General features: G+C 45.8%; 1 protein-coding gene across 1 annotated transcript; it reads right to left on the bottom strand.

Annotated features, from left to right (window-relative positions):
* Positions 1–966: 966 nt before the first annotated feature.
* LOC115403641 (trace amine-associated receptor 13c-like) lies at positions 967–2,604 on the bottom strand. The gene is made up of 2 exons (XM_030112612.1): positions 2,432–2,604; positions 967–1,783 (listed from the first exon to the last, which is right to left on the bottom strand). Exons 1-2 carry the CDS (start codon positions 2,602–2,604, stop codon positions 967–969), a joined length of 990 nt encoding a protein of 329 aa, XP_029968472.1.
* Between the last annotated feature and the right edge of the window lie 10,297 nt (positions 2,605–12,901).

Consider the following 12,901-nt stretch of genomic DNA (forward strand, 5'->3'; position numbering starts at 1 on the left):
GTCCAGAACCAGTTCAACTAGCCATCCAGAACCAGTCCAGCCAGCAGTCCAGAATCAGTCCAGAACCAGTTCAACCACCATTTCAAAACCAGTCTAGAATCAGTACAGAACTAGTCCAACCAACAATCCAGAACCACCCAGAACCACCCAGAACCAGTCCAACACATAGTTGAAGCAGGTAGCTGCAGCTTCACTGTGCTTCTTCTTTTCTGTCTCTTTGAGCAGCTCAGTCTGTTCAAAGCGTCTCAGAAGAACAAACATTCCATCTTGGACCCAGAACCAAAACCTTGTGGACCTGTTTGACTTTGCTTGAGGTTGGAAATGAAGCTTATGATTGTGCGAAGTCAACAAACTGAGGAGATCTTCAAGAAATGAGAATAAACCTTTAATTTTCCAACAATAAGACAGTCAAATATGGAAAAACAGAAATCCCGAAAAGTTTCTTTTATTTTAGCCTTAAATCGATTTATTCCAAAAGTTTAGATGTTTGTGTCCGACTGAAAAACTCCAAGTTGACCAAGAACGTCACTGTTTGACAGAATAACAGCAGATTGATTTGGCTTCATGTTGCAATTTTCTGTTTCATTGTTTGGCTACTTTGTTTTACTTATTAATGTATTACTGTTCCGAGTTTTACTGTCCTGTAAAGTCCTTTGGGCTGGCCATAGGCCTCATTTAAATGTGCTTTAGAAATAAAGATTCCATAGACATTCACAGATTCACTGCTTGACAAACTCAACATGTGATGAAAACAAATCAAACTTAAGGTGGACTGAACTTTTTAGCGATGTTAGAATTTTAGTAAGGCTTGAAACAGAAAGAAACGGATGTAGCCACAAGGAGTTCCAGAACAAATGCAGACATGAAACCATGAAACCATCGCAGCTGTTAGCATCTGTTGGGCCCAGAGTAGCGCTTCGGTTTCTATGAGAATCGATACTGTATGGGTCGGCAGCTTGGTTCCAGTCACAGGATGTTAGCGTTGGCGGAGCCGGGCTGCAGGATCTTCAGCGTGATGATGAGCTGCACAGACTTCTTGAACCATGGGTAGCAGAAGGCGTAGATGAGCGGGTTCAGACAGGAGTTCAGGTAGAAGAGACAGATGACGAAGACGGCCGACGAGGCGTTGAGCAGCTGGTTCTGACCCGTCAGCAACACGCAAAAGTACGGACACACACAAACCAGAAAGACCAGCACCACCACGCCCAGAGTCCGAGCTGCTTTCAGCTCCGACTTCTTCACCGACACCGTCAGCGAGCCGCGGCCGCCGACGGCCGCCAGGCGGGAGCGGGCGGCCCGGGCCTGTGACACCGCCACCGCGAACACCCGCAGGTACAGGAGCACGATGACGAGGACGGGCCCGACGAAGGACAGCAGGAGGTCCAGCAGGCCCAGGACGTAGTCGGTGACCACCACGCACTCCCCGGAGCAGGAGTGGTACCGACCCGGCTCGCTCAGGTTCTCCTTCAGGTTCAGGCTCTGGAACAGCAGCGAGCCGGTCCAGCACACACACACAGACACCTGCACTCTCTGCTGCGTCATCCGGCTGGCGTACCGCAGCGGGTCGCACACCGCCACGTAACGGTCCACCGAGATGATCACCATGGTGCCGATGGACGCCCCAGTGACCACGTAGCCTAAATACTGGAAGAAGACGCACGTGTGGTCGCCCAGGTACCAGCAGCCGTCCACCAGCAGGATGGGAACGCAGACGATGACGCCAACCAGGAAGTCTGACACCGCCAGGGAGAGGAGGAGGAAGTTGGTGGGAGTGTGGAGACGCCTGGAAGACACACACACACACACACACACACACACACACACACACACACACACACACACACACACACGAGGAAGCGGCTGCACCAGACTCCTTGACTGAGGATTCCATGTGAAATAATAAGCTTCATAATAATAATGATGGTCACACATGGCAGAACTGCAGAAACAGGAATTTTTGGAGCCACAACGACTGGATCCATCACAGTGAGGAATTAACATTGCAACAGAAAAGGTTCTCACACGGGGGATTGAGACTTCGAATGTAAGCTAAAGGAAGAACATAGAAAACACACACAGAAAAGACACAGATAAAACACGGAGATGCTGGAGCTTCAGGCCTTTGAGTCTCTTTTCTTTCATTCATGTTTTTATCTTTTGTTTCACTCAAACTGCTGTGTTTGAAATCACCTTGTATCGTGACTTGATCTCTCTCTCTCTCTCTCTCTCTATACCTCTCTCTCACACACACACACACACACACATACTCACACACAGCACTGGATTAACAATTACATTCAGTTGTTTGTGTTGTTGTTTCTGTACATTGGAGAGAGGGGAAACTCCTCTGGTGTGAGGGCTCTGAGGGCGTCTGAGGGGTGTGAGGGGGTCTGAGGTGGTTCTCTGACCCCTGCTGGCTCTGCAGTGGTACCTGAAGTGAGCGATGGACACGATGAGCAGCAGGTTGAGTGTCGTGGTGAGCAGAGCAATGGACGACAGGACGATGTAGGAGAGGACGAGCTGGAAGTGAGGACGCTTCAGCTTCTTGCACGAGGCGTTGGCGAGCTGCGGGAAGCAAAGTTCAGCTTCCTCCAGAATCTCCATCATCATCGTCCTCTTCATCCGGAGGAGGAGAAGCTGCGGCTGCTCAATAACAGGCAATTTATCCTCATCTGCTCCACCCTTCTCTTCACTGAGACACACACACACACACACACACACACACACACACACACACACACACACACACACACACACACACCCCTCAGCAGAACTGTCCCACTGGATTCATGCCTAATTTCCACTTTATTTCTTTTATATATATGTGTGTATATATATATATATATATACACGTATATTTCACTTTAACTAGGTAATCTTTTTAAAAGATATTCTGTTTATTGTTTTCTATGGTGTCACACAACAATATGAGACGATACAATCAAACACAAAATGCTGTGATACAGCACTAAATGTTCACATCCACAAATCTGCCGCCTGACAAGCTTCGGGGTTTTATTGTTCAATCTGAAGGTTGAAGTTTTATTCCTCAGCTAATCCACTTTTCATGTGTTCCATCCATCGCCTTCTTTTCCTCTGAGTGCACATGGTGTCAGGACCAAGAGCAAAAGCTTCCAGACAGCTCTATGCTCTGCTACATCCTCCAGAAAAACCTCATCAGTGAGACCACCCAGACCTGAACCCCCATCAGTCAGATCATTTGCAGAAGGGGGTCGCTGGTGACTGATTAATAATAATAATAACTAGAAATGGGCACTCAGAGAGCGCAGACCTCCGCCACAGCTCAAATCAGTCACCAACAACCATAAGAACACCATATATAATCACACAACATTGTGATCGGGGGTGTGATCGGAGCAGAGCGCTGCAGCGTGCGGTGCCTCTGTCTGTCGCCCTGTGTGTGTGTGTGTGTGTGTGTGTGTGTGTGTGTGTGTGTGTGTGTGTGTGTGTGTTTATCTGAAAAGGAAAACCGAAAAGCAACATAATTTATGTTATTTTACTTCATTTTAATTTGAAAATTGACCAGATTCTCTCGTATTTTCCATTCCCGACTTCCTGTGTGGTGCGATCTGCTCTGTCCAGCTTTACAACTGGCGGTGCATGGTGCGCGGCTCGCGGAGAAAATAGAGAGGAGCAGAGCTGCCGCGGTCCACAGCGCAAGCCGCTCCGCACACGGCGCTGTCCCGCGCCTCCTGTAACCGTCAGATAGGTTAACAGGGGCGCCGATCTGACAGTCGGTGTGCAGTGCTTCCACTTCCATGTCAGAAGCAGTGCGTCCTGTGTGAACCAGGCGTTTGTCCCCCCCTGTTGCCCAACCATGTGAAAGACTCCCTATCTCTCAATGATAAAGAATCCTTTAAAAAATTCCTGGATCCAGACAGTGATCCGGATCATTACCAAAATTTAATCAATTCTAAGTTAGCCCAAGAGCCACCTTTCCACAAAGTTTCATTGCAATCCGTCAATTACTTTTTCCATGATCTTGCTAACAAACAAACCAACCAACCAAACAACAAACCGACATGGTTACATAACCTCCTGGCGGAGGTAATAAAAACGTTTTCAAACAACATTTAAATGAGTCCACCGACTGTGGCGCCCTCAGGTGGGCAGGCAGGGCATTCCACAGTCGGGGTGCTGCAGCCTGAAAAGCCCTGTCCCCCATAGAGCACAGCTTGGTTTTGGGGACCTTCAGCAAATTGATGTCGGCGGAGCGGAGGCGTCTGGTTGGGTCATGTGGGGAGAGAAGTTCTTTTAGGTACACTGGTGCACTACCATAGACACACTGATGGGTCAGGGGGCAGATTTTGAATTCCAGCCTGAACCTTACCGGGAGCCAGTGAAGGTTATGGAGAATGGGGGTGATATGGTGTCTTTTTGGCACCCTCATCAGGATCCTGGCAGCACAGCTCTGAATTGACTGAAGCCGTTGTAGGCTTCTTCCAGAGATCCCGATGAGGAGTGCATTGCAGTAGTCCAGCCTGGAGGAGATTACGGGGATTGGAAACATCTGTGGTGTTGGGTAGAAGTCATTCCTCTGATGAGGAGCTCAGATCTGCAAGACCAGTCTGGGAGGACTGCTTTGACCTCTGGATCTCAGAGTCTTGTTGAGACCACAGACTCACCAGGCAAGGTGTAAGTCTAGCAAAGTCTTGTTTACAAGCAGCAATTGAGCCTCTGACCCACAATACCAGGATCTACTAACACGGTCCACCAGGCTTTACAGTTCTGATAGACTCTACCAGGATCTACAATACTGACACGTTCCACCAGGACCTACAAACACGTTCCACCAGTATCTACTGACAAAGTCCACCAGGATCAACAGTACTGTCACTCCACCAGGATCACCACACACATCAGAAGAACTCAGATTCTCAGCATGCAGCGAGGATTTCTGCTCAAGACCAGAATCCTGAGACGGGACACCAAGAAAGAGGGAGGCCGAGGACTAGAGAGTGTCAGAGTCACAATCCAAGACGAAGCATACAAAAGACATCAAAAACACACCAGGAAGACATCAGGAAGACAGACCCCCAGGATGAAACCTGATGAAAAGCTGGTAACAAAGAGAGACAGGATCCTCCATAGAGAGACATGCCCCGACTTAGACTCACATGGTCCAAGAAGGAGAGATAGGCCTCAACACGGGGCCAAAAAGGCCGACAGGATCTATAGTAGATCAGATCCAAGGACCAGACCAGGCAGAGGACCAGGCAGCATACACTAGTAGATCCGATCTGAGGACCATGGAGCCTCTGAGGGTCTGCTTTTTCACTTTTAATTTTGATTTATTGACAGTTTCTTGTTTTTAATTGTAATTTATTGATACTTTTTTTTTTACTTTTAATGGCAGTTTTTGATACCATCAAACTATTATGATTAATATTACACATACATATTTTCCTCTATCAGACACTCACACATCCATCCATCCATCCATCCATCCCTGGGTGATCTAAGGGTAAATGATGTTATTATCATTATTATTACAAGGTCTTGTGGGAACCGGGAGGATGAATGATGGAGAGCCAGTGTCCGACCTGTTGGTGATTTGTGTATTGCGTTGTTGTGCAGATTAATTAATCTCTCAGGCTTTAATGTTTGGAACATAATGAGCTTGTCTTGTCCGGTAAACACAGTAACTCCTCCCAGAGAGTGAAGTGTTTGGAACAACGGGCTGAGCGGTTTGTTGGAGGACGTTCTCTGGAGAATGACAGGGTCAGACATTAATGAGCTGTGTGAAGCTCCCCGAGGACGGACACTGCTGGGACACCATGTCCTCACACTCACAGGACAGGGACCGCTTCACACCACAACAACACCCTGTGGCCCCCGGAACCCAGGGTCCACTCTGACCCAGGACCTCTGTGGATGGAACCTGTTCAGATCATTCATTTCACAGCAATCTTTTCCCAGCAGCACCAGAACCAAGAACCCGACAGCACTGCTCACAGAGGTTTGAGTGGAAGAAGGTCTTTTCCTGCAGGTCAGGCAGGCAGAGCTTCCATCCACAGATAGAGGGATGTTTGGCTGAAGGTTCTCTTGAACCTCTGAGAGGTTTACGACCTGCAGGTCTCCTCTCAGAGGTAGAACGTCCGCAGAAGGTCCTGGACTCACCTCAGGATCTTTGATGGAGACCGTCATGGAGGTCTTGATCACATTGTTTGAAGACAGTCTGATGTTTGCAAAAACATCTGATAAAGATGTCCATTTCCACAGCTACACAGAAACACTAAAAATCATGTAGTTTTCATGCTGGGCTACAAATTGATGTTGTTTGTTTTTGTAATGAAACCACACACACATGCTGCAGAGAACAATACACGGTAAACATTAACAATGGGAGAACAAGAACATTCATAGACAGATCACCAAGTTGGATTGTTGTTACAGTGACTGTTAGCTCTAAAGCTGCCATTTATCAACCATAGGACGCATAGATGTGTGCATAATGAGTGCCTACTGGGTGAGTACGAGCTTTCCTGGATAAAGTGTGGGATTTCTTTACTTGGATTTGTGCTTTGAACATATGTAAATCCAAGCAGAACTTCAACCAGGTGTGAAAACTAAATCTAGCTGTAGAATAGTGAAACTACAAATAGAAAGAATGAATAGAGTCACAGGCGGTGCAAACACAGCATATGTCCTCTCCTTTGGTTGCTTTGATCAAAATGCATAGTCGTGTCATCGAATCAGAAACACATGTTTTGTATGTGCTGAGAAAGGCTGTAAAAGAGACTGACAGCTGGTGAAAATGTTTAATTACTCACAGGCGTTTTGCTGAACAATGAGCTCTGCAGGGAATGAGTTTTCAGAGTGCAGCTGTTCCGTTTGCTGAGACCATGGAAGACTTCTCGGGAAGGAAATGGGCTGATTTTTTTAATTTGTGGACCGTGGATTCAAGTAGGTTCTGTGGGTTCAGTGACGCACTGACAAAAGCATGTAAGAATCCCAAACTCGTACTGTTACTGGTAACCCAGTGGCAGGACTCATGCTTGTCATCAAGGAAGTGGAGTTCAGCTCTCAGCTATGGCATTTTTTTTCTTTTTCAATTAATGTCTCTCTTAGAATAAAAAAGGGCAGATTTGTGGGGGGGGGGGGGGGGGGGGCGGGGGCTAATGAAATAGTAATGGATTTATGCCATGATTTATGCACTGTGTTGGAGCCACAATCAAGAAGAACTGAAGCCACCCCAGAGCTCATCCAGCTCCTGTCCACTCCGGGATTTCTGACACTGACTTTATCATCAAACCACATTAACTGATAATTACCTTATCCCAGGCAGCATTTCTCCCTTTGTTGGTTGTCCCAACATTCAACTTACCAAACAGTGTTTTCTAGTTTGCTTCAACCTGCTGACAGTCTTTCAGTTTGAGAAAAGTTCCTCTTTTTCACCTCTTTTTCATTGTTATTAAAGGTAAAAGAAAATACCGATTCATCAAGAGGTGTGTTGTTTCCATCTGTGGTTAATTTGAGGTGTTTCTGAAGACAAAAGAGCCCGAAAGTTCACGAGAACTGTAATGGAGAGCAAATGGGATTTATCAGCACTGATTACTTACTAGTGTGTGTGATGCCCACCAGTGTGTGCCCACTATTGTCAATGTATATTTGTTTATTTGAGTTTTTCCCTTTTGTGTTTGTAATATTTTGATAAAAAGACCGATAAAAAGTATGTTTTATGAAATGGAAATGCAGTCGCAGCGTTCCAACCAGTAGGAGGCGCTGTGAGGCTGTGGGATCTGTCTTCCGCTGGTCAATCTCACAGCTGCATCATCCTTTCTGCTTTACTGTTTTAGGAATGTAACCTACTTGAAAATAAGTGAAAGTGTCCAGGAGACTTGTAAATGTTTTTGGTTGGGTTTTGGTGAGGTGCAACCGATTAGGATGATCACTAGAGCACTTAATTTTGTGTTTTTGGGACCACATGGCTGTCAGAAGTGGTCAAGATGGCAGCGTGGCATGCAGATACTGTTAAAAGATATTGTTATATTTGTTAGTATGGGCAGCATGTCTCAATTCTGTTGGTGAAAGAGTGTTTTTATGATTTAATTAGCTCCACAACATCATTTTATTAAGTTTAATTGGTGTGCATTTAAAGAGATTGTTAAAAAGAGGCTAAAAAGTAAAATGTTCAGTTAAACAAAGTAAATTCATGCTGTTGTGAAAATTATTTGGTTAAAAAGTTTGAAGGTTGTGTCTATTTACATGATTCTGTGGCACACAAGTGCAGGCAGGGCCGGCCCGGGCTTCAGAGGCGCCCTAGGCGAGCCCGAGATGAGCGCCCTTTGGGAGCGTGTTTTTCGAGCGGTCCCGACGTTTGTTGAGCGGGGGGGGGGGGGGGGGGCGGGCGGGGGCGCTGAGGAGCGATGCCGAAGGGCGCCGAGGACGAGGAGCGCGGTGCGTCGGACCGCTGCACAGCGGGGCACACGGAACACAGAGCGTCGTGGCGCCCCTTGTACGACCGCGGCGCCCCCCTCGGGACGTGGCGCCCTAGGCGGCCGCCTAGTTCGCCTATGCCTAGAGCCGGCCCTGAGTATGAGGCACCGTGCGGCGTGACTGAATTTAGGTTGCCATGAAAACATAGCTAAATTAATTATTATTTATAAAATAAAATTAAGCGATGTAGTTTTCAATTAATGGAAGTTTTTGCTACATTCGCGAGGGGGCGCTGCAGCACCCTCCGCACCCCTACTTCCCGCGGCCATGTCCATGAGTGAAAATTGGAAAAAAAAAAAAGTGTTTGAAAATTGTCACTTCATTTTGGGGGTAAGGGGGTAAGACCATCCATGAGTAAAAATTGAAAAAAAAATAAAAGGATAATTTCCACTTTATTCTGGATTGAAGGCAATAGTAAAGAAAATTTTTGAAAATGTTCACCTTATTTTAGAGGTGAGGCTAATAGTAAAAAATCCATAAGTGAAAGTTGAGAAAAAAAAATTGCTTTATTTTTGAGATAAGGCTATAGTAAGAACTATACTAGAGTGAAATTTGAAAAAAAAAAAAAATTTGTTTGATAATTTTCCATTAATTTTGGAGGTAGGCTATCGTAAGACCATCAATGAGTGAGAACTGAAAAATTAATTTTTGATAACTGTAACTTCATTTTGGAGGTGAGGCTATAGTAAGACCATCCATGAGTGAAAACTGAAAAAAAAAAAAAATTTTTTTTTTTGTGCGAAAAATTTTCATTTTATTCTGGAGGGAAGGCTGAGTGAAAATTGAAAAAAATATATAAATTTTCACTTTACTTTGGAGGTAAGGCTATAGTAAGACCATCCATGAGTGAAAGTTTAGAAAAAAATGATAATTTTCGCTTTATTTTGGAGGTAAGGCTTTAGTGAGAACATCCATGAGCATAGCCGAGGGAACTTATTTTCACCAGGGGGTGCTGAGAAAAAAAAAGGGGGGGCGTGCGCACACACACACACACACACACACACACACACACACACACACACACACACACACACACACACACACACACACTGGGTCCCGGGTTTAATTTTATTAATCAACTTATTCTTCTGCCGCAAACGGCAGAAGTCAATACAAATCAGTGATAAAACATGATAAAAAGTAATTATAAATGTATCTCCAAACTGCTCATCTGCTTTATACCGCAGATCTCAATGGACTTTCGTTTTGGATCAACCCTGAAAACATTAAAATAAAATAATAATAATGCCATCAGGTGACCAACAAATTATATTTGGCTTAATTCCATAAATATTCGAGTGTTGTTCATTAACTTTTGTATTAAAGAAATCAAGCTGATCATGTGAAATATGGTATGGTAAAATATTACGCTAAAACATTAAAATGGCCACATTTTTCATACTTCTGGCAATCACAGCTTCCAGTATTTTATCATAGAAATATTTTTTTCTAATAGAAATTTTGAGGTTAACCTTGTTTTTAAACTATACTTTTTTTTAACAGTAAAATCTTGAATTAAGTACATTTTTAACCCGTAAAATCAACACCAACACTATCATTACATGTTTTTAGGCCGGGCCACCAGGTGCTCGCGTGGCCAGGCCTGTCTCCAGGTTGGCGCCCCGGCTGTTCCGCCAGGCGACGTCACAGTGTTTGATTAAACTTCTCTCAATGGAGCTGTTGGATCGCTTGGGAATCTGTTGAATCAGAAACACAGACAGTGTAAAATGGGTTTAAATGTTTATTTTTTTTTCTGCTGCTCTCTTTTTTTGTCTTTCTTCCTATAATTTTTCTTTGTCTTTCTTTTTCTCTCTTTTTTTCTGCTTCACCACATGCAGAATATGAAGAGTGCTGAGAGATTAAAGATCTGCGTGATCGTGCAACCTATGGACCCCCCCCCCCACCTGTGCTCCATCTTTATACCCTCGGAGCCAGGGTATTACAACCCCCACCCCCTCCCACCCATCTAGCCCCCTCATGTAAATGTTTATTTTTTTTCTGCTGCTCTCTTTTTTTTGTCTTTCTTCCTATAATTTTTTCTTTGTCTTTCTTTTTCTCTCTTTTTTTATCTTGTCTTTCTGGTTCTCCAGCCAGGGTATCGCAACCCCCAGCCCCCCCAAACTTCCTGCTTTGGACGATAGAAGTGACGGGTCCCACAGCAGCTTCTTATTGATCGAGGTCACACGTCTTCCTTCTACGAAACAATCTGTGCCAGAAACCCTTGTGCCTGCTGTCATGGTCCCTCTGGTCGTCCTGCGTTTTCACCAGCGCCTCCGATACTTTTCGTTTTTTCTTCTCTTTGAGCTCTACAGTCTCCGAAGCTGCGATGGTGCTCTCACCTGTTTTCAAATCATCAATTCCAGCAGTATTTTTCACATGGACTAATACAGTCCTATTGCCACAGAGATCCTTTGTCTCTTCGGAGGCAACATTCTTTTTCTCCACATGCTCTGCCTTCTTCTCTCTGCTGTGTTTGTTTTTGCCAAAATGCCTCCAGAAGCCTCTTTTTTTCTTTTTCTTGGCCTGGACTGTCTCTAATAAAACTCTATTGGCCTCCTCTAATCTGATCTTCTCAGCCTGGAGGGAGTCCCTCTCGTTCTGGAGGGACATTTGATCAGCCAACGAGGCCTTCTTCTCTTCCTCCATCCTCTTTCTCTCCTTCACCTCCTGCTCCAGCTTCTCTTCAAGAGCTCCGAGCCTCATTGTCCAGTCCTCCTCTTTTTGGAGCTCCAGCTGTGCTCTGTCTGCCAGCAGTGCAGACGTGTTCTGGAGCATTTGATAGAGTCTCCCATTTTCTGTCACATAACTAGACATAGTATGGTCTGAGTCTCTAATCTTCCCCTTCAGCTCGGTCACTTCTCTTTCCAGGTCTGTGATGTGCTGCTGGTGGCTGAGGCTGTCTGCCTCAGCTCTGGTCGTCTTCTCCTTCTGCTCCTGCAACAGTGCAGCCATCCTGTCGAGTTCTTCCTTCACTGACTCGTCTGGTGTCTCTGGTTGTTGGGTCTGAACTTCCGGAACCTCCACAGATTTCTGTGTCCTCTCCCTCTGTTCATTTTTCATCTGCAGAATCATCATCTCGCGGTCTTTCACTGTCGCGATGAGCTCATCGATATGAGCGCGCATGTCTAAAATTTCAGGAGGAATTCCTTCATTCCAGCGACGTTTTTCTGAAAATCTTCCTCTACCGCGAGCTCGCTGGTTTTCTGCCTTTACATAGGGTCTCCCATTTTCTGTCATATTACTAGACACTATATGGTCCGAGTCCCTAATCTTCTCCTTCAGTTCAGTCTCTTCTCTTTGCAGGTCTCTGCTGTGCTGCTGGCTGAGGCTGGCTGCCTCTGCTCTGGTCGTCTTCTCCTGCTCCGGCAACACTACAGTCAACCTGTGGTCTTCCTCCACTGACTTGTCTGGGCTGTGTTGACTCTCCTGCTGTTCCGTCTGAACTTCAGGAACATCCACAGATTTCTGCGTGCTCTCCCTCAGTTCATTCTTCAACTGCAGAATCGTCATTTCGCGGTCTTTCAGTGTCGCAATAAGCTCATCGATATGAGCGCGCATGTCTGAAAACTCAGGAGGGTTTCCTTTATACCAGCGGCTGTTTTTGGTAAATCTTCCTCCACCCCGACGACCCTGTTTTTCTGCCAGTCTCCCATTTTCTGTCATATAACTGGACACAATATGGCCTGAGTCTGTAATCCTCCCCTTCAGTTCGGTCACGTCTCTTTGCAGGTCTCTGCTGTGCTGCTGGCTGAGGCTGGCTGCCTCTGCCCTGCCCGTCTTTTCTTTCTGCTCCTGCAACACTGCAGTCAACCTGTGGTCTTCCTCCACTGACTTGTCTGAGCTGTGTTGACTCTCCTGCTGTTTCCTCTGAACTTCAGGAACATCCACAGATTTCTGCGTGCTCTCCCTCAGTTCATTCTTCAACTGCAGAATCGTCATTTCGCGGTCTTTCAGTGTCGCGAGAAGCTCGTCGATATGAGCGCGCATGCTTAAAAGTTCCGGAGGAATTCCTTCAAACCCGCGAGGGTTCTTGGTAAATTTTCCTCTACCTTTCAGATGCTGATATTCTGTCATATCTCAAGCGTGTTTCTCAAACAAAATGGAACTGTTGGATTCTTTTGGATTCTAACTCTTCTCTGCTCTCTGTCGCTCGCTGCTTCGCTCTCTGTCGCTCTGCTCGCTGCTTCTCCGGTGACTCGATACAAGAGTGACAACAGAGTCCAACACCGCTGGGTAAACAGTAGACATGAAAGCTAAAGACATCAAAGTCAGCTGAGAGCACTTCCATTGCCATGGTAACGGTTGCTAGGTTCCGCTGTGGTCGTCTCTAGCTCATGCTGCTTCTCCTGGCACAATCCTCTTGGGGTTGTGTTTTTTTACTGTCCAGCTGCACTGTGATTGTGTCTATGTAATCTGCCTTTTGTGAATAAAAACTGATACA

The sequence above is a fragment of the Salarias fasciatus genome, chromosome 16 (genome assembly GCF_902148845.1).
Source record: "Salarias fasciatus chromosome 16, fSalaFa1.1, whole genome shotgun sequence".
Classification (NCBI taxonomy): Eukaryota; Metazoa; Chordata; class Actinopteri; order Blenniiformes; family Blenniidae; genus Salarias; species Salarias fasciatus.